Genomic DNA, 19,384 nt, shown 5'->3' on the forward strand with positions numbered 1-19,384 from the left:
CACTAAGGTCTTCAGCTGTTAGACAGACCCATCTGTCTAAGGTAATCACAAAGCATAGGTAATAACTTTCATAAATCTATGAAAGAGAAGGTGGTGATAGTGTTACCTCTCTTCTCAGATAGCTGGCTAAGACAGAGAAGTGTCTAGTGTAAAATGGTCATCTTATTCATGAATTCAGGGCTTCCAACCTAATGGAAGTGATCTCTTTTTTTTTTTTTTCTTTTCTTTTTTTCCCCAAACTTACATGGCTACTCGGTTTGTTTGGCAAACATGGCATTTTGTCCTGCACTCTTTTCCGGTTTTTCATCTTGTACCATATCCAGCTTGTCTCTGCTCTCTACTTTCCTCCTAGCATTTAAATTGTAGAAGGAAGACAATCTTCCAGTTCTTTGTCTGACAATACTCCAAGTTTTGGAATTTGGAAACCAGTTTAGAATTGTAGGGGTAGTCTTGGCCAGCTTCTGTAGCTCAACACTGGAATATATCCAGATGAACTGCTAGAGATAATCTCCCAAATATCCAGCAAACCAACTTGTGATTCTTGGGCAACTCTCAAACATTGCTGCAAAACACATGGTGGAATGAGTCCAGTTCTGTGAATTTATCCTCAAATCACTGTGGATTTTGTTTTGTTTCAAAGGTTTTATGTATTTGCTTTACATCCTTCTTCCTTTTTCATTTAAGCCAATTTTTTTATTTTTTATTTTTAATGGGAAGCTCAAAGCACTGGGAGGCAGCAGGGTTCTAAAAGATCTGATTTGTCTGAGAGTTTATAGTCTTTTATTGCATTCTTCAGAGATTCTAGCAGATCTTTAGGTTTTGCAAAAATGTTAACAACACTGTGGATTAGACCTGTTCTGGAGAATTAAGAGGCTCGAGGGAATTCCTTGTAACATGAAAATGAGCTACTGTGAATTCTGCAGCTCCAAGTCCCTCAGGTCTAGTTCAAACTGGGTTTGAAATCAGTCTCAATTTTCTTTTATTGACTCACCTGCTAAAACCCATATGGCCATCAGCTTTGTGAAAAGGCGAAGGTGTGTTTTTTGTGAAAAAACAACCATCCTGGGATAGGTCCATTAAGAAGGAAAGGAGGAACTTTTCTACTGATGATTGCTTTGATCTTGCTGCTTCTGTTTACCTTTGATCTATGTCTCTACCCTTTTGACTTTTTTTCTTAGAAACTTGGCCTGTAACAGAAAAGATACCACTGCAATAATTCAGGAGAGCATCTTAATTTTTCTTTGTATTGTAAACTGGTCAAAAATGTTTTGCAAGATCAGCCAATGAACGAACATAATACCTTACGTAAAACAGTGAAGTTGGATCAACTTGTTTTGGAGGCAGTGGCAGTAGTACACTAATTTTTTTTGGTGTGCTTGTTTGCCAGCTTTTCACTGAAACCTGTAATTGATTTTCTTCAGTGCATACGTAAATGTGTGCATTAATTGCAATTAATTGAATTATGAAAGCAATTGCAATGCTTTCATAATTAGCAGTTTCAGTGTATCCATATCATGATCACAGTACTACCATTGAGAATAAGAACCTTTTATGTTCTGTGTATATACTTTTTGGAGGATTTCTCTGAAGTTCTAAACTGATTCATAAGTATGCTATGTGTGGAGTTTATTTTCTTCAATAGTATGGCTTGCCCTTTCAACATTCTTTTACCAGGTCTGTCAATATTTTTTTTTCCTTAAGGTGTTTACAGAGCTAATCAACCTGCACAACTGGTGTATTTTACTGTTCCCATAGCTGAGAGTTAAATCTTTGCTAACGTACTTGCATAAAGTACCTCCAGAGGCTGAACTGATGGTGCAGCTGGAGTTAGCCTGAAGTCTCAGGGCACATGTTCTTTTTGCTGTTCTTGTTGCAGTGATAATCTCCAGCAGAGAGAATGAATGATATTTAAGAAGTTACCTTCTAATTGGTGGCAGTTTTATTTGCTGGAGTCTGTCTATTTATGTCCTTAACTATTACACCTTGGTTTCCAAGAGTCAAGTATAGGAAAAAACCCAACATTTTCCATACCATAGGATTTAAATGTACCAAAAACCCCAAAAACCTCTGAGACTGTAGCTGTATTCAGGCTTTCTGAAAACTGCAGTTGACTAAAATAATATAGTAAATACACAAAATCAATCTTACATTTCATCTAAACGTGAAATCTGTGTATTGCACAGAATTTAATATGTTTCAGCGTACTTCAAGGTGATTGTCTTTGGTCTCTCTTTAGATGCATCACTACAACACTCAACTAAAAAATCTATTTAGTGTGTTAAATTATGAACGGACTATAAACACCAGTTTCATTGGCTCGTCAGTGTTTGGGAAAGACGACATCTACAAGACATGGAAGAAGTTTGTTACAAAGGTTCTTGAATCAGATGGTGAAATTCCTCATTTCTACTATGTTAAGGTATGTCTTTTTAATTACATATTCAAACTGACTTTTCAAAGTCAGCTTGTACAGATACTGTGATCTGAGTGCATAATTATTTCTTTTTCAAAATAAACTTTTGTGCATACCCAACAGAGACTCTGGTTGGTTTTTTGAGGGGGAGGGTGTCCCTGCAGTAGCACTTCCTTTATTTCTGTATTTTTCTTTTTAAAAATAGGTCTCTTCTATCTCAGTATCATTAGTTTCTGTTGAAAGTAAACACTTAAACTCTAGTGTCTCTCCAATAAGTTTCTTTTCCCACTTGAAAAAAATGAGTGCTTGTCATATCCCACTATTTAAAGGAGTTTCTTTTTAAAACTTCTGTTTTCCAGTTATGTCTAGCAGGCAACCCTTTGTGTTTGAGCTCAATTCATAGCTTTGAATTGGGGCAACTTACAAAGATGCATGTAACTTACACGGTTTTGTATATGTTGTACTAGGGTTCCTCTCCTGTGCTCTCTCATATCTCAGCTGTCATCCTGTCCTGAATTTATTTTCAGTGATGGTCTCGTTATCTTTCAAGCCAAATAATAATGTCATTTACATAGTTTTCCTAAGATTGTTGCTTCTTCAGGTTTTGAATTTTGACTATGACAAGTAAAAGCAGAGTTAAAATTGCAGTATGAGGTTTAGGAAGGTTAAAACATCTGGGTTTGCTGCTTTCTGGAAGCCTAAGATGCCACCTCCATGATCATATGGAGAGGGAGGTTTCTTAAAATATTTAAACATATAAAAGTATCAGCAGTAAACTTCAGTTAAATGATTGAAGGTTCAGTGTTAGATTTAAGGTTGCATATGGTATCATCTTCTGTTAGTAACAAGAATTGTGTTAAAACTGATGGTTTGGTTATCCCTTGTAAGGGAAGACTCTTTGATGAGTGAGGAAAGGTTTTTGCAGATAAGCAATGAGTTTTTGTTTTGTCATAAGTTTGGACTGAATGATGCAGTAATTTGACTCTGATGTGATTTATCCTTCAGCCTTGTTCACACATACTACAACAATACTTTTCTCATACTGCCACAGTGTTTACAGTCATACTGATGAATACATAATGGCAGATATTTCTTCTGTTTCAGGCTGATGTGTCCAGGGCTTATGATACCATTCCTCACAATAAACTTGTGGAAGTGATTTCACGGATCTTAAACCCTGAGAAAAGAACTGTCTATTGCATACGGCGCTATGCTGTGATTATGATTACCACAAGTGGAAAAGCCAGGAGATTCTATAGGAGACACGTATGACTTGCTGATTTCTTCTGTTTGCTGCTGTAGATATATTTTGGTCAAAGGAAATTTTTTTTGTTCATAGCTTTTTTTTTTTTTAGTCACAATTTGAATGAGGCAATTACTTCATAAACCCTTTTTTAGTAGTGTTAAATATTTTCCAGAGGTAGCAAAGCTTCCTTTTACTCTTTACTCAGCATTAGTAAGAATAAAGATCAATGTATTGTGGAAATAGAGGTATGTGAGGGAGATACTTCATTTTAACAATAGCAGAATTGTTGGATTAAAATAATGCAATAAAGCTGGCCCTTTGACCTTCACTGAATAAGAGTCTGGTACTGAATTTTCTATTGCTTTTGTTATTTATTTCTTTGCACTCAATATACAGGTTTCTACTTTCAAGGATTTTATGCCAGATATGAAGCAATTTGTGTCCCAGCTTCAGGAGAATGCTTCATTGCAAAATGCAATAATAGTTGAACAGGTAAATATTGGGAGGCTTCTTTTCAACTGAAAAAGAAAGCCACAGAAGAATTGGAGGAAGATTGAGATTTTTAATTGAATATGCATATTATGTGGTGACACCACCTCTCTTCTTGTTACCCGGCACCTTCTGCAGAAGCATTTTTGTCATCTCTTCTTTGATGATTATAACAGGCTCTCAGTGTTCAGTGGAAGGAGTGCACGAGGCAAGAAATCTGACAAAATATCCTTCTAGACTTTTCCCAGATTTTCTCATTGTTGTCTCAAACTTTCATTTTAACCAGTGTTTTCTTTTTCCTTTCCTAATTCCATTTTTTATTGCAACCGTACTCAAGCGAGAAGTTAACTATCTAGGAGAGAATGTCTTCAACACTTGCTATTTCCAAAATGTACAGAAGTAAGAATGAGCAAAATGTATTCTAAGCTAAGTTGCTAAGGAAATATTTGTGGCATCTTGAATAGCAAACTGAACAGAATAGAAAAATGACTTTTTTTAGGGGGGGAAAAAAAAAAGCTTGTTTTAATGATTATCTGCCAAGGTTGACAAGAATGAACTCTTCTTTAGAAGAGTTAAAATGCAGCACAAAACAAGATCAGCTCTTGTATTTTTTTTTGTTTGTTTAAAGAGATTTCTCACTTTCAGTGAATTAAATTATGCTTAAAAGTGATATGTATTTTAAATTTACTCCAACTGACACTTTGTTGGAAGAAGCAAGCATCCTTCTGTTATAATTTTGGTGCAGCAGAGAACTGTACTAGTTCCAAATGTTTGTTCTCAAGTCTTGCTGCTGTGCAATGAGCATGACAGAGGAAGACATAGAAATAGATTATATGCTCAATCACTTTTTTAATACATTTTATTGCTTGGTATGATGGTGTTCCATGATTAGAACCTACAAGATTCTCGTGCATCAGCTGCCCAGACAGGTATTTTCTCACAGGCTACTTCCTCTCTAATTGAAATTGCCAGTGGAAAATTTTGACGTAGGGTAGTTTATGCTTCTAACGTACAAGTAAATTGATCTTGTATATCTATGGACAAAGCAGTAGAATATGCGATGTGGGTGGTGCACAATTCCAGGATCCTGCAAAGTGCGAAGAGCCTAATGAGTTCATGGATGAAAATGAAAACTAGCTGGATCTGTGATGATGTGTATGTAGGTTTTTGTTTTGTTCTTTTTTTCCAGTGGACACCTGATTCAGATAAGTGTGCTAGGTATTGCATGAACAGCAGCATTCTATTTTCAAAAGATTTTGCATTTGAAGACAATTTATGTGTGTGTCATTACTTCAAAAAAAAAAAAGTATTCTGAGAAGTATCATGTCAGTCTGGGTATCTGTACCACTGGTGCACCATGTTACCTTTTCACTACAAATAACCATGATCTCCCATGGCTCTATCTAGAGCTGGGTGTGTTTGTCTGATGTCTAATATATGCTAATAGGAAATAGTTTTCCTTTGGTTCTCATGAAGTCATTGTTAAAGGGATTTAAACTGCTCTAAATTAATTTTGTTATTACACAATTTTAAACACAAAAAGCTTTGTAAATATTTGGTGAACAGTCACGCATGGAATTTGTGGTAATACGTGGCAAAGAACGGGTTTTGCAGCAGAACCGGCAAGTGAGTCTGTCTATACTTGGGGAATTGTAAAGAATATGGCAGTTACAGAAGTTGTCCTGCAGGATAGAAAGTGGCCAAAAGAGTGAGGTCTCATACATTGTAATAATGCAATATAATACACCAGCACTTTAAAAAGTGTTTTTAGATGTTATATTTGACTGTTTTTCCCATGTAATGCCACTCAAAACTGCTTTTCTCCTAAGGCAAAATTAGAAAAGAACTACATCATTCAGGTGTTGGATGTGAGCAGCTTTTTAGTGTGTATATTCAGATCTTGGTGTTACAAGTTTTGTTTCTTACCTTAGGGGTTTGAACTACTAAAGTCTTAACTTTTCATAAAGGTTTCTTTGTATCCTGTAAGTTTATACTATATTTTTAGTTTCGGTACATCTCTAAGTTACAAATCCTGTTTTGTTTTGTCCCATTTCTAGAGCTTAACTTTTAATGAGACAAGTTCCAGCCTGTTTACTTTTTTTCTTCAAATGATACATAACAACATCCTGGAGATTGGAAGCAGGTAAAAAAGAAGTTAGTTTTTCTTTGTATAGTGTGTTTGGGTTTTTTTGGTTGATTATTTTTTGCTGTTAAGCAGGATGCTTTTAATTGGCTCAGGGGATTTTTGATACTTGTCTTTTAAAGATTTTTATTTCATGTTAATTTGAAATCTGTTTATCAGTTTAAGTTCCATGAAAGCATGAAGAGTTTGGAATCAAATTTGTATTTGAATAAAATTGCTCTTTCCCACCTGGATGATGTTAACTATACACAGAATGCATTATTCTAAAATACGTAACCTTCTTCATTTAAAACTGCAAATGTAGTTCAAAAGAAAAATACTTCAAAATGTTGGAATCCGTAGTGGTGAACAAAAGCAAGGTAACATCCAAGTAATCATGCAAAAGCCTTGTTAGTCATTTCCCTGTAGTGCAAAATTAAACCTTTTCTGCATGACCTTGCTATTTGGCAAGTTGCAATGAAAATAAAAAGCAATAACAATAGGAATTAAAATTACTTGCAACTGCAAAACTAAGAATCAGATGTTATAGAGGGTAGTAATGCAGATTTCTTCTTGTGTTGCTAGAAATGCTGATCTGGTATTTACATTTTGCCTTTAGGTGGCAAATGTGTGTACCATGTCTAGAAAGCAAGTACTTCTATGATCTTTATTTGTAAATTCAGAGTGCAATATATTAGAATGAATAGCTTCTTGATCTTGAAAAAAATACCTTTATTTCAGAATACTTAATCTCACAGAATTGAGGGAGAGGGAGAGAAGCTTTAAAGGAGGTAAATAGAAGAATGTTTATAGGTTTTTCTAGCATTGTGCTTACACTCCCTTTGGCAGGATCATAAGAATGCTGATGTGGCATGCTGTTAATAAGGACTAACTGACATCAGTATGTTTAATAAAAGTTTAGTGTTTTTAAAGAAAGCGCACCCTGACAAAGCCAACTTTGCACTTATTTAAATTAAGTAACAGCTTGGCTGAAAAAATACTTTTTGTCCTGGAATGAATTTGCCCTTTTTAATTAGCTTGTTCTCATTTGTTCAAAAAAAAAAAAAAAAAAAAAGCCAAACCCCAAAACTGCAAGTAAATTTAGTAAATTAATACACCCTTTAACTGATGGTCAAACATTCACTTGATGTTTTCAGAAAAATGCTGATTGTTGAGCTAGGGACTTAAAAGGAGTCTTTTAATACCATTTGATATATTTATCAAAAGTCTGGAAAAATGTAAAATTACTGCTAGAAAAATTTGCAGAGGACTGAAAACATAGGTAAGATCACTGCTAGAATGTGGCTCTGGTGTCCAATTGCATAATTTCATTCTCTTCAGTTTCACTAAGCCATTCATGTAGTAATGGTAAAATGGACGTTGTAACATAATATCTTACTACTTCAAAGGAGCGTTGTGAAAATAATTGCGTTGGCTTTTGTGAGGCATACTCACTCTGTTGCTACCAACATAGAAAAATCCACAAGGTAACAGGGAACTCTGTCTTCAGCAGCATATCTAGATGTGATACATTACTATTGCTATGTGTGCTCTTAGTGGCTTTATACAAGTAACACGGTAGGGAAAGTATTAATGAACCTCCCCCAGCTATGTCTATATGAATTCTTTGAAGCCATGAGAAACAAATCAAGATCTACTCTTGCAGAATAACAACTGGCAACTTCAGTGAGCTCTTCGGGGCGGGGGGGGCGAGGTTGAGTATAATCACAAATAATAGGGGTTAGCGCTGCATAAGATGTAGTGGTTTTTCCTAATTAGAAGTAAGATAGCTTCATGTCTGAGCAGTTAAATGAGGAAATAAATGTGATTTACAGTATAGCTGGGATATACAAAACCAGATCACATGCTCTATTGGGCTAAGCCTTCAGAAATTTCCCTAAAATTAAAGTGATATTTATTTGTGGAAAAACAAAACAAAACCCAAAAACAAACCCCCAAGAAAATATTTTCCTTAGCCAGATCATGCTATGCAAGTATAAATGAAGAATAAACACCTTGATTTAAATTACTTCATAGTTAAACATTTTTACTCTGACTTGTGCTGCTGAAAGAGGGTGGGTTTTTTTCCAGAAAACGTAGCAAGATTTAATAGTGATGACCATTTATATTTGATGTGGATGTCTGCTGTTTCTTATAAAAATTGAAAGTGTCTCAAAATCCACCTGAATTTAATTCCTGATGTAGATGTACAGTATGAGCTTCAACCTATGGATTTTTAGTGGGTACCTGCTAGGAGCTGTTTGGATAATAATTTAAAACAAATTATAGTTTGAAAGATTTGTCCAGTGCACTTTGTTTCTTGTACAAGAACACTTGTTTTGAAGCTATGTGAGATGTAACATAAAGAATTACAAAGCTTAAACGAAGGGTGGCTCTGCAACTGAAGGAGGAATCGTGGTTTGAGATCAGTTATAAAATTTCTTTCTTTAAATGACAGTTGTCTGCTGGAGTTTGTGAATAACAAAGAAGTATGTGTATTAGTGTTTTACTTCATTGTTTAACTTAAAACTTCTGGACCCATATGTAGATTCCCAGAAGAAAGAACAAAGAAATTTAAGTAAGGCTGAGTAGCAAGCATGTAGCATATTTCTTATTGAAATCTATGTTATACTTGGGAAAAAAAAAAAAGTGAATGTTTAATGGCTATTGGGATCTTCTTGTTGCATGTTTTGATTTTTTTTTTCCTCTTTTATTCTTTACTAGGTACTACTTACAGTGCTGTGGAATTCCACAGGGCTCCATTTTGTCAACCTTACTTTGCAGCTTATGCTATGGAGACATGGAAAACAAATTGCTCTGTGGAGTACAGCAGGATGGGTAGGGATGCTTTCTTCTGTGCTCTGTTGTAGTAATGCATAATACATAGTACATGTGGGTTTAGTATATACATAGAATATATATTATGTATAGTATATGTGTGACATTTTCTCTGAAGTTTAATTTTGCATTTCAAGGATTTCCAGCTTTCCTTTAGGAAGCGTGGTGCACGCAAAGATCTCTGCAGCTTCAGTGTTACTGTGGTGGTTTTGTGAGGGAATTTCCCTGTTTGTCATAAAGTCTGGGAAGAAAAGTGCTGAAAAGGAGCTGTCCCAGATCTGTGGATGGCAAATGTGTTCTTACAAAGAGCACAGTATTTAGGGATGCTGTAAAGAGTCTGACAAGCTCTTCTTCTACATGTAAGAAGTTTATGGTTCTCTCACACTCATTCCCACAAAATTTGTGGTCTTTGTCCTCAAACAAGATGGGATGTTTGTTACAGGCTTTCTGAAACTCCAGGCTTCTGCCCGGGGGCTTTCCAATCCACCATCTGTAAATCTTAACATTTTATCAAGGTCACAGCTTTATTGCAGATCTTTTACAAGGCATGTTGGTTCTTGTTTGAAGCCCTCTGTGGCTCTTGGTATGTCTTCTAAGTGTTTATGCCCTGCTCGTGCTTGCTTCTTAGGAGCTTGACAGAAAGCTAGCCTGGTAAAACCTCTGCTGCTTTATTAGCCATAAAAACTTTAGGGTCCCTTTTACCTCCATATAAACTGATCCCCAGCTGAATCCCAGATTAGGGTCTTTAGGCAAGAGCTAGATATTGGTGAGCCCTGTGAAGCTTCTCCGTGTTCACACATCTCCCTCCATTGCTGTGAATTCTGTCCTAAGAAAGAAAAACAACAACTAAGAAGTGTGTAGGAGTATTCCAGATAAGTGCATCTGTCTGGTGTCTTCTTGGGAGGCTCATGAGGTAAGGGAAAGTCTCAGAATTCTAAACATTTCCCTATACAAGTAGTAGAATTCTCACAGGTATTAGGATGCTGTGATGATATGAGTGTAAACAGCCATCTCTTGCTTTCAAAGGATTTTGTTTATACATACGAAATTATGAAACTGGTTCAGAAGAATGCACTTTATTATATAGCAGCTGTTTTTATATAGAGCAGATTTTAGAATGTTACTTTGGTGTCTGCTGAATGATTTTGATAGCTTCATTTGGCCTTTTAATCAAAAAAATAACCTGCCTGTTGACTTGGCTAGGCAAAGATACAGCTGATCTGATCATAGTGATGGCAGTACTCCTGCTTTGAAAAGGAGGTAGGGCAAGATCCTCTCCAGAGCTTCCTCTCTATGATCTACTAGACAGGATTTATCAGAAAAATATGGGCATGCTTGGGGCCTGAATTCTGCTGAAACAGAAAATTCCAGCCTTTACAGTGGCAGACTGTAGTCTGTTCTACATTCAAGTTATAGCTTCACAAGCAAGTTATTACATGGTAAAAAAAGATAAAGAATTAGGGCACATCAGGAATCTAATATCTGCATGTGTATCTGGTATTACACTCCCTTTCCTTGTGTTGTGTATTAAGATACTGCAAATTCTCCCTTGGAAAAGTGTAAACCCCTGCATCCAAGAAGCTACTGTGGAGTAGCTTGTGTGCTGTAAATTCCTATCGTGTTTCATGTAGCCAGCCCCTTTGCTTTCTTATTTTTTTTTTTCATTTATTTTTAGGAAAGAAGCAGAACTGAGAATTTCTTCATGAGACTCGATTTGGAGATCATATTGGCCTCTACCTTCTTGTGAATTAAAATGGGCACGTTGTTGCTCTGAAGAGTGTGACAAAAATTTGAAAGGATTACATATCAAAAGATCTAACATCAGTTTCTTCTTGATTACAGAGTCCTAATACGTCTCATTGATGACTTTTTGCTCGTTACGCCACATTTAATGCAGGCAAGAACTTTTCTAAGGTATGCTATTAAAGACATAGTCTTCAGAGTAATAAACGTTAACACCTTTTAGGTCATTCTTCTTCATCTTTATACATGGTTGTACATATAGGTATATTTGTTTTGTGGGTTAATAATCAAGGAGTTTGTTTTGATGTCCTTGCCGGTAGCCTGTGCCTGGGCAGAATCCTAATAGCTGCATTCTTCATGGCCAGCTAACAATCTGTTGCAGCTCGGATGGTGGGGGATTCCTGCTGAGGTTTAAATTAGGGACCTAGGTACCTTCTAGCAGCAATTAATAGTGCAGACTAACCAAAGCAGCTGACAGTTGTCTTTTAAGACCATTTTCCCCTCAGACTTTTAAGATGTCTCAGTCACATTCTTAAAATGTTTTTATGGGGCAGGTGTGCTGCTACCTTCTATTCTTGGGGAAAGAATGCAACTTTTCTCTGATCCAATTTTGCTAAGAATTTTCTAGTCATTAATATTCTGGGGTGAGTATTTGAAGATGCTGATAGCATGGCAGTGTGCAGCTTACACAAGTTTTCAAACAGTAAATCTTTAGACTGTTTCAGAACTACCTTTTTTTTTTTTTTAAATTGGGCCCCAAAAGAGGTTCCTGGTTACCATGGATATGAATGTATAGTCAGTATTGAAGAAGAGTTCTGCTGATGCCAAAGCCAGTTTTAAGGATCCAAAGGAGAGGTCTTGAAGAAAAGCTTAGCATCTGCAATGCAGTCAATTGCATCCTGCTTTTCAACAGTCAGAAAGATGCAGCTCTGTTGTGAGCCTGAAAGGTGACGGGGAAATCAATTAAGTACAGTTTGAAGTATAAATTGTACTAAATAGTGGATAGTCTTTGAAGACTTCATTTGTCTTCATTTGCTCATCAGAACAGGAAGAAATTTCTGGGCATGCGCAGTTTTACAGTTCTGGAAATACATCAGACTAAGAGGCTGGAGATGCCTCGAGCTATTAATCTCTATAACATCTTTTCAGCATAATGTCACTTGCAGTAGCATTGCAGATATTGTCCTATTTGCCCTTTGAAGTTATCAGTACCTTTGTCCTACATCAGTTTCTGCACCAGTTGTGTTGATTTTCTGTAGACAAGTAGCCTCTTCTGTGCAAGTTTTCCACAACTGCTTACAGATCATATGAACTCTCAGCTGCAAGTAGAGTGTAACAGTTTTTCTGATGTAGTATTAGAACTGGGGGACTCAAGAAATTAATTCTGAGGAGACAGTGTTATGGCTATTACTCCCCAACAAGAAAAGCCTAACCTCTTCCTCTCACTCTTTAAAAGGATGAAGCCTGCACATAATTACATCACCAAGTAAGACAAACTGCTGCTTGTCCATGAGATGACACTGCTGATCCAGTGTGCAGTAGGTAATCAGCAGGCATTGTGGCAATGAAAACGTCCTTAGGGAAAACTTTGTGGAGAAAGTTCAAAACTTTTCATCAGATACATGAGGTTCCTGTTATGTGGATTCTGCTTGTGTTCATTAACCTTCAAAAACAATAACTTTTCATCTGCCTTTTTCCAGTGATTTTGATCTCAATGGTTTCTGTGAGTGTGGTTTATGCAGCTTATCTCAAACGTTTCATGCCTTCTGTTCTTAATTTGCATTAATTTGTAAGTTTTTCTCCATTATCCTCATATCCTTAAGCTTATTAATTTATTTAATGTATTTATTTACCTCTAATATCTTCAGTTTTGTTTATTTCTAGCTGTGTTCCTTTACCTAAAGAGTTCGCCATGGTTCCCTTTATTCTTTGGTTTCTGTCCTTTTATGCAAGATCCAGTGTGTCTTACAGCATGGTGGGGTTTTTTGTTTGCTTTTGTGGGGAGAGTCAGGCTAACTGTTTATATCTGTTTTAGGACTCTAGCGACAGGTATTCCTGAGTATGGCTTTTTAATAAACCCCAATAAGACAGTCGTGAATTTTCCTGTTGATGATATCCCAGGATGTTCCAAATTTAAACAGCTGCCAGATTGTCGTTTGATCCCGTGGTGTGGTTTATTATTAGATATACAGACACTTGAGGTTTACTGCGATTACTCCAGGTAAATAGAGTTGTATACTCCAGTGTCAGCTTTACAGTGTATCGTACACAATGTGAGAAGCACAAGGGTGTATTGTGAATCAACTGCAAAGTAGATTTTACAATTGTTTCTTATACCGTAATTTAAACATTTTATTCTGCTGTGCAGCCTGCTATTTTCTTCATTCCATCCTAGTGGAATGTACATTAACACCATCAAATGTGGCACAGGTCGCTAGTGAACCAGAAGTCATATACCGGATGGTGACTACATGGTTCTGAGAAAGTTTATTCAATCACCTCAGCTTCTTTCACCATTATGCACTGTATTGTACCTGATATCATTGAACTACATTTATTGTTCCGAAACTGGGGTTTTTTGTACCTTCCTAGAAGAAGCAGTAAGTATTACATGAACTATAGATTGGGATTAATTTTATATAGACTAGAGGAACTAGTAATCCTTTCAACATCAGAGGTGTTCCCTCTGGTATACTTCAGGTGGTAGCACAGATGGTAGGGTATATACACAAGGCAGTCTGAAGCAGCATAGAACCCGGGATGGGACAATGTATCCTGCTGAAAAGCTCTGTAGACCCTTTACACAGACTCTTAGAGACGGCATTAGACATTTGCTTAAGATTAACAAGAAAGAACTGTTTAAACTGAAGGATAATATTGCTGTGATATTGAGCCTATTTAGTATAAACAGCCCATGCATATGTTTAAGTGGGAAATTAGGAGGAGGTTTTCCATCACCAGAGTGGAGATGTTCTTCAGTAGTCTTCCAAAACAGAAAAGCTTGGTCGATTTTGGAAAGAAATTTATGACATGATTTTCTGTAACAACAGAAGACTAAAATCATCAGCCAAAGAGATTTATTCACTAGCTGTGTTTCTAAGAGACAGTTTACATTCATGAGGGCATTCATGCTACTAGTCAGGGAGATAGTAATCAGAACCCTGAGGGTGTTTGTTACAAGGGCTGCCTCGCTTTTAATGAGCTTGACTTAAGTAACTAGAGTGCCAGGGTGAACTGAGGTGGCTTCCAGCCTATGCTCCTGCATTGCGTGGATCACCAAGTATAACCTGGTTGTCACTAGAATCATTAATAATGGTATGGCTAGACAGTGTGTTTTAGAAATACATACGGTGTGTGTTTAAGGTTATTGGTTTTGGTTCTTGGGTTTTTTTTTTTTAGCAAGGTGAAGTATTCAGCCCTGAGGTATTGAAGTCATTCCTTAGCTGATAGCTTTAATGCCACAATGTCCAATCTGTTTCTAAATTGAATTTAGTTAGTCATCTTTTAGCTACTGGCTCATTGATTAGCAGGCAATCTCTGTAACATGAGAAGTTAAATGAGCCTTACTTTACAGAATTTAATTAGTCTGTCAGCCCATGGAGTTTAACTACTTTTTTTTTTTTTTCTAGTTATACCCGTACTTCTATCAGATCAAGTCTTTCCTTCAATTCAAGTAGAACAGCTGGCAAAAACATGAAATACAAATTGATTACAGTCCTCAAACTGAAATGCCATTGTTTATTTCTTGATTTACAGGTGGGAATATGGAAATGGATATTTGGAAGTATTGTGATTAGTGATAAAGAGCATTAAAACTGCTTTAAGTTCTAACATAAGAGTTGATTTTGAGAGATAATACACGTAACTTGAAATGTCCACATCAACTAAAATGTGGCATCTCAGCACCTTCCAGAACTGATCCTTCACAGTATTGTTACTTAGGTACATAATAGAAATCTTTTGAAGTTTAGCATCAAATATTTTTTTTCCTAGATCTGTATATCATCTTATGTTGTTGAATTTGAACAAATCATATCATGACACTACAATATTCCTATAGCTCTATTTCTGTTCTATTCTAGATCAACAGCCTTAGAACAGTTTTCATTAACATCTACAAGATATTTTTACTTCAGGCTTACAGGTAGGTCACAGTCTTCTGCAGTAACTCTGAACGTTTCGTTTCTCTTTCTTGACACATGGAGGAGCTACGGATTTGGAAAACGTGTGCAATAAAAATGTGCAGTGGTAAATGTCAGGAGTAAGCCACGTTATTCTTGTTTCAGCACTGTTCTTACGTAATATTAATAGATTCAGGCTATAGGATTATATTGAAGTGCATGTGTTTAAGTGACGCTTCACTAAATGGATTTTCATTTTCTCTGGCTTTTGACAGCTGACCTCAAGAAAAGCAGTCTGTTTTGCTGCAGGATGACAAGAAGCCTTATCACTCATTAACCAGTTTATATTTAGAACTTTGTATCTATTAAAATCATATAGAACTTTGACCTGTATAACTTTGCCTTAAGTGAGCTTTCATTCTACCAAGTTAACTGCAGTTTCTTAGCTGCTGATAATGACTTAATTGCTCCTTAGCTGACAATATCTTGTTAGTTTTTTGTGAGGTGTTCTTGACCAGCAGAGGAAGTGAATGTTTTAAACAAGGGTAAAGGGAAAGAAATCAAAACTGATAAGCAAGTTGGGAGAAAATACTAATCTCTGTGCATCAAAGACGGTGAATGACTGGCAGCACCAAGTAATTTTGCTTATTGTTTTAATGCAAAAATGTATAATAGATGCTTTCCTCTTTACAGAAATGACATGTCGCTCTTTTGCTAGCTTTGTACTTGTTAGGAAGCGACATTTTAGTTTCTTAAATTCAGCTTGGTCCACATTCACCTCGTATCATCCTTGTGTCCAAGAAGCGTAATTGGACTTGTCTAGTACAGCACTGATGTGTCAAACTCTTAAACTTTGTGTTGTGAGTGACTTACAGTTTTTCTCTGATGTTGGACATGATCACTTAGTTACTTCTGTTTGCTTTTATGGTAACACTCTAACAAAGATCTTGATGTTAGAGTACCTTTAAAAAACCGTCCACCATGCCAACAGCATGGCAGGTTAATTCAGCCAGAGCTCTGTGTTGCAGTGTGGTAATTATGTTTATCCTTTAAATATTTGAAAATGTTACAATTTATTGAGGTGATCATGCTTATGCTGGGTTAATTTAATAAACAAGTATATCCATTGTTAAGTAATTAAAAATCAGCATTGAATTTGTTGACTACATTCAGTATAAGCAGGATTATAATGCTAGAGTCTGAAGAAAAAAAAAAAAAGGCAAAAAACCACCCAGCAGTTTTAAACTATGTTCAAACAGAGGTGAAAGAAGCCATAGAATTGGCTTCCAAATAGACAAAAGAGTGGGGATTCTGGTCTGTGGAGCACTATGTCATTTGGAGGTCTGTTTTCCTGAACAACAGAACTTGTTGTGAGCTTTTGTTTTGTTTTTTCTTACTCCAGCACTCTTTCACGTTGGTATTCTCTGGCTGCATAATCTGTGATATGTAATTGGTGAGAATGTGTAGTTTAAGTTTCCCTGCACACAAGACAGTCATTGCACTCAGAAGAGAATTCTGTTACCAAAGCAGATGGCTTCAAGATATTCTTTCAGCACAAAATTTACAAACAAACGTATGTGTCTGATGCTCCAGGGATGTGTATATATAGAAGAATTGTCGTATGCTAACAGTGTTGATACAGCTAAAGACTGTTGGGTGCTTTTAAATGTTGTATAGTGCCTAAGGTATGGAATCATAGTTTCACTTGAAATTCTAAATTACTTGTAATTAAATAGGCTGGTTTTGTGAACAGGTTCCACGCCTGTGTTCTCCAACTTCCATTCAACCAGCAAGTTAGAAACAATCCTTATTTTTTCCTAAGGATCATCTCTGAGACTGCATCATGCTGCTATGCTATCCTGAAAGCAAAAAACGCAGGTATAGTATGTTAATGGCAATGTAGCAGCAAGTTTGGGTTTGGTGGGGTTTTTTTAGACAAATAAAGCATCTTGAATGTGCAGTCAGATCATGTAATTTTGAGATAAAGAGGAGAATGAAAAATATGGAGTGCATGATAGGACTCACAGTGCATTTTTTTTCTTAAACTCAACTTTCTGAAGATACTAAAATGTTTCAGGTTTTAGTTTTTAGTTCTCTGCTGACATAGGAGGCTTCATTGACTACATAGGTTTTTAGTAAAAAATCTTGGAGTGATTTTATAGAGAGGAGAAGCCAGGTATACTTCTTAATGCTCATCATTTTCAGTGACATTATTTTCCTGTGCTATCTCTAGGGTTTGCTTTAGGTAACAAAGGTGCATCTGGCGTGTTCCCTTCTGAGGCAGCAGAATGGCTTTGCTATCATGCCTTCACTGTCAAACTGGCAAACCACAAAGTTGTTTACAAATGCTTGCTTAAGCCCCTAAAAATCTGTAAGTATTTGATTATTTTTACAGTTTGAAATATGGTTAATTGTAATAAAACTTGGAATCTAATGGATTTTTTTACGTTTTCTTATCATAAAATGTTGTTCTAAAATGTACATGAATGAGCTTTCTGATTTTAATCAAATTTACTAAGTATAAGGAGGCAAATTAAAATGGTACTTTTTTCATTACTGGATGCTCTAGAGCCTTGTTCTTATGGGGAAGTGGTTGATACTTTACACTCAATAAGTTTGTACAGTTCAGAAAGCTTAATAAGATTGGGTTAATCATATCAACATTCTCACCAGTTTTAACTAAATGAGATATGAATGCTCAGTTTTCTGTTTTTAAAAATGTAGGTTAAATGGCAACTAAGCAAGTTCCTCCTGCAATGCAAACTCTATAAAAAAAAAAAGTGTCACCGGGGTCACTTTGAAACAGAAGCACTTGCTACCCTGCATGTGCTATATTGTAATAGAGCTGAGTTGTGTTGTCAAATCTCTGACCCTTAGGCTTGGTGAAAGAAGCTGCCTGTGTACCTGGCCTCTGGGGAGCTCTGTCTTTGACCAGTGCTGCGGCCTGTCCCCAGGCCAGCCACAGAAATAATCAGTTCAAAGATATTAAAAGTGAACAGCAGTAGGTTTTTCTGAAGCGGTCACTACTGTTGTTGAATTTAGCTGCAGTGAAGGCCAGAATCTCAACACTGACTCTGTAATTCACACTCTGAATGAGTCATTACTTGGGTGGTTTTATTATACAATACTGAGAAGTTCTTCATTCTGGTTCCAGAATAACCCCCATTTGATTTGAAATGTATAGCAAGTTTCCTTTGATACCTGTGCCAAGGCTCAGTGCCCCCAAAAGAGGGTGATTCTGCTGTTGGAAGTAAGCATTTCCTCCCCATATCAAAGGCTTGCAGCAAAGCCTGAGTGCAAACAGTCTGATTTTTTTGGTGGTGCAGTGTGAATGTATCAAAGATGACAGTTAAACATTTACAGGAAACAAACTGATGGTTGGGATTGCACCAGCCATGTTCCTGACAGCTATGGACTTTCCTTATGGAGCAGAATTCCAGCAGCCTCTCCCAGAGAAACTCCTCGCCGGGAGTTACACCAAAACCAGAGGCACCATGTCTGATTGCTGCTGCTGAGAAGCCAGTTCTGTTCAGCCCCCCTAGAAGTACCGGGGAAGCAGGCCTGCCTCCAGGAAGGGAAGAGATGGCTGCTTGCTTCACTTGGAGAGGGCAGAAACTGAAGAACTGAGCAGAAAATGCAGTAGTTGCACCCAGTAGGATAATAGCTTCTCTGGGACCTGTGTCACTTCTCTAAGATCCATATAGAGCACACCTCAGTTTTCATCTCTAATGCTGAAGGTTTTGTTCTTGGGATCTTTGACTGGCAGAGCACAATCCAAGCCAAAGCTCCCCCATCCTTCTCTGTGCGTGCTTTGCTGTTGAATCTGTCAGTACGTTCAGGGTGGTGGTGCAGCCCCAGGCAGCTTTATTGTTCAACAGAATCTCATCTATGGGTGTGTGCATCTGCCATAAAAGTGGTCTCTGCTGTCCACAAAATCACATCACCACAGGTACCAGGGAAAACGGGCTGGGCAGTAGAGGTGGAATTTTCCTGGTTTGAATAATGATTATCATTAGCTTCCTTCTGCTGTACCCGTACAGCCACTTGCCTAAACACAATACTGCCCTAAAACTTGCGTGTGGTTCAGGTCTAACTCTGTATGCACAGTTTCTAACCCAAGAAGTGAAAGCTGACCATCTATCAGTTGGCTTCTCGGGCAGTGAGAATTGCCCTTGCAGAAATGGAATAACCTTGCTTCCTAAATTCCGGGGGAGAACTATTAATGTTGTACTTGCTGAGTATTGTGGGGGTGGAGCAGGAAAAGTCCAAAGGCAAATAGAAAATTAGTGGTGACGTTCTCTTGAAAAGAGTAATTTCCAGCTGCTCTTTCATAAATCTTACCTTCCCTGAGGCAGAATATGTTCTTCACATCCATAATGCCAAGACAACTGTCTCTTACCTACAAGGCCCAG

At 37.0% G+C, this 19,384-nt stretch overlaps 1 protein-coding gene across 1 annotated transcript in view; it reads left to right on the forward strand.

The window, feature by feature from the left end:
- The window catches only part of TERT (telomerase reverse transcriptase), a 33,094-nt gene that overhangs the window by 10,829 nt on the left and 2,881 nt on the right, over window positions 1–19,384 (forward strand). The window contains exons 5-15 of the mRNA XM_054815879.1: window positions 2,237–2,419; window positions 3,518–3,679; window positions 4,056–4,151; window positions 6,206–6,291; window positions 8,995–9,108; window positions 10,951–11,022; window positions 12,887–13,072; window positions 14,481–14,607; window positions 14,934–14,995; window positions 16,726–16,850; window positions 17,206–17,343. Coding sequence (XP_054671854.1) covers window positions 2,237–2,419; window positions 3,518–3,679; window positions 4,056–4,151; window positions 6,206–6,291; window positions 8,995–9,108; window positions 10,951–11,022; window positions 12,887–13,072; window positions 14,481–14,607; window positions 14,934–14,995; window positions 16,726–16,850; window positions 17,206–17,343 — 1,351 coding nt within the window. The remainder of the gene's footprint in view (window positions 1–2,236; window positions 2,420–3,517; window positions 3,680–4,055; window positions 4,152–6,205; window positions 6,292–8,994; window positions 9,109–10,950; window positions 11,023–12,886; window positions 13,073–14,480; window positions 14,608–14,933; window positions 14,996–16,725; window positions 16,851–17,205; window positions 17,344–19,384) is intronic.

This window comes from Grus americana, chromosome 2, assembly GCF_028858705.1.
Source record: "Grus americana isolate bGruAme1 chromosome 2, bGruAme1.mat, whole genome shotgun sequence".
NCBI lineage: Eukaryota > Metazoa > Chordata > Aves > Gruiformes > Gruidae > Grus > Grus americana.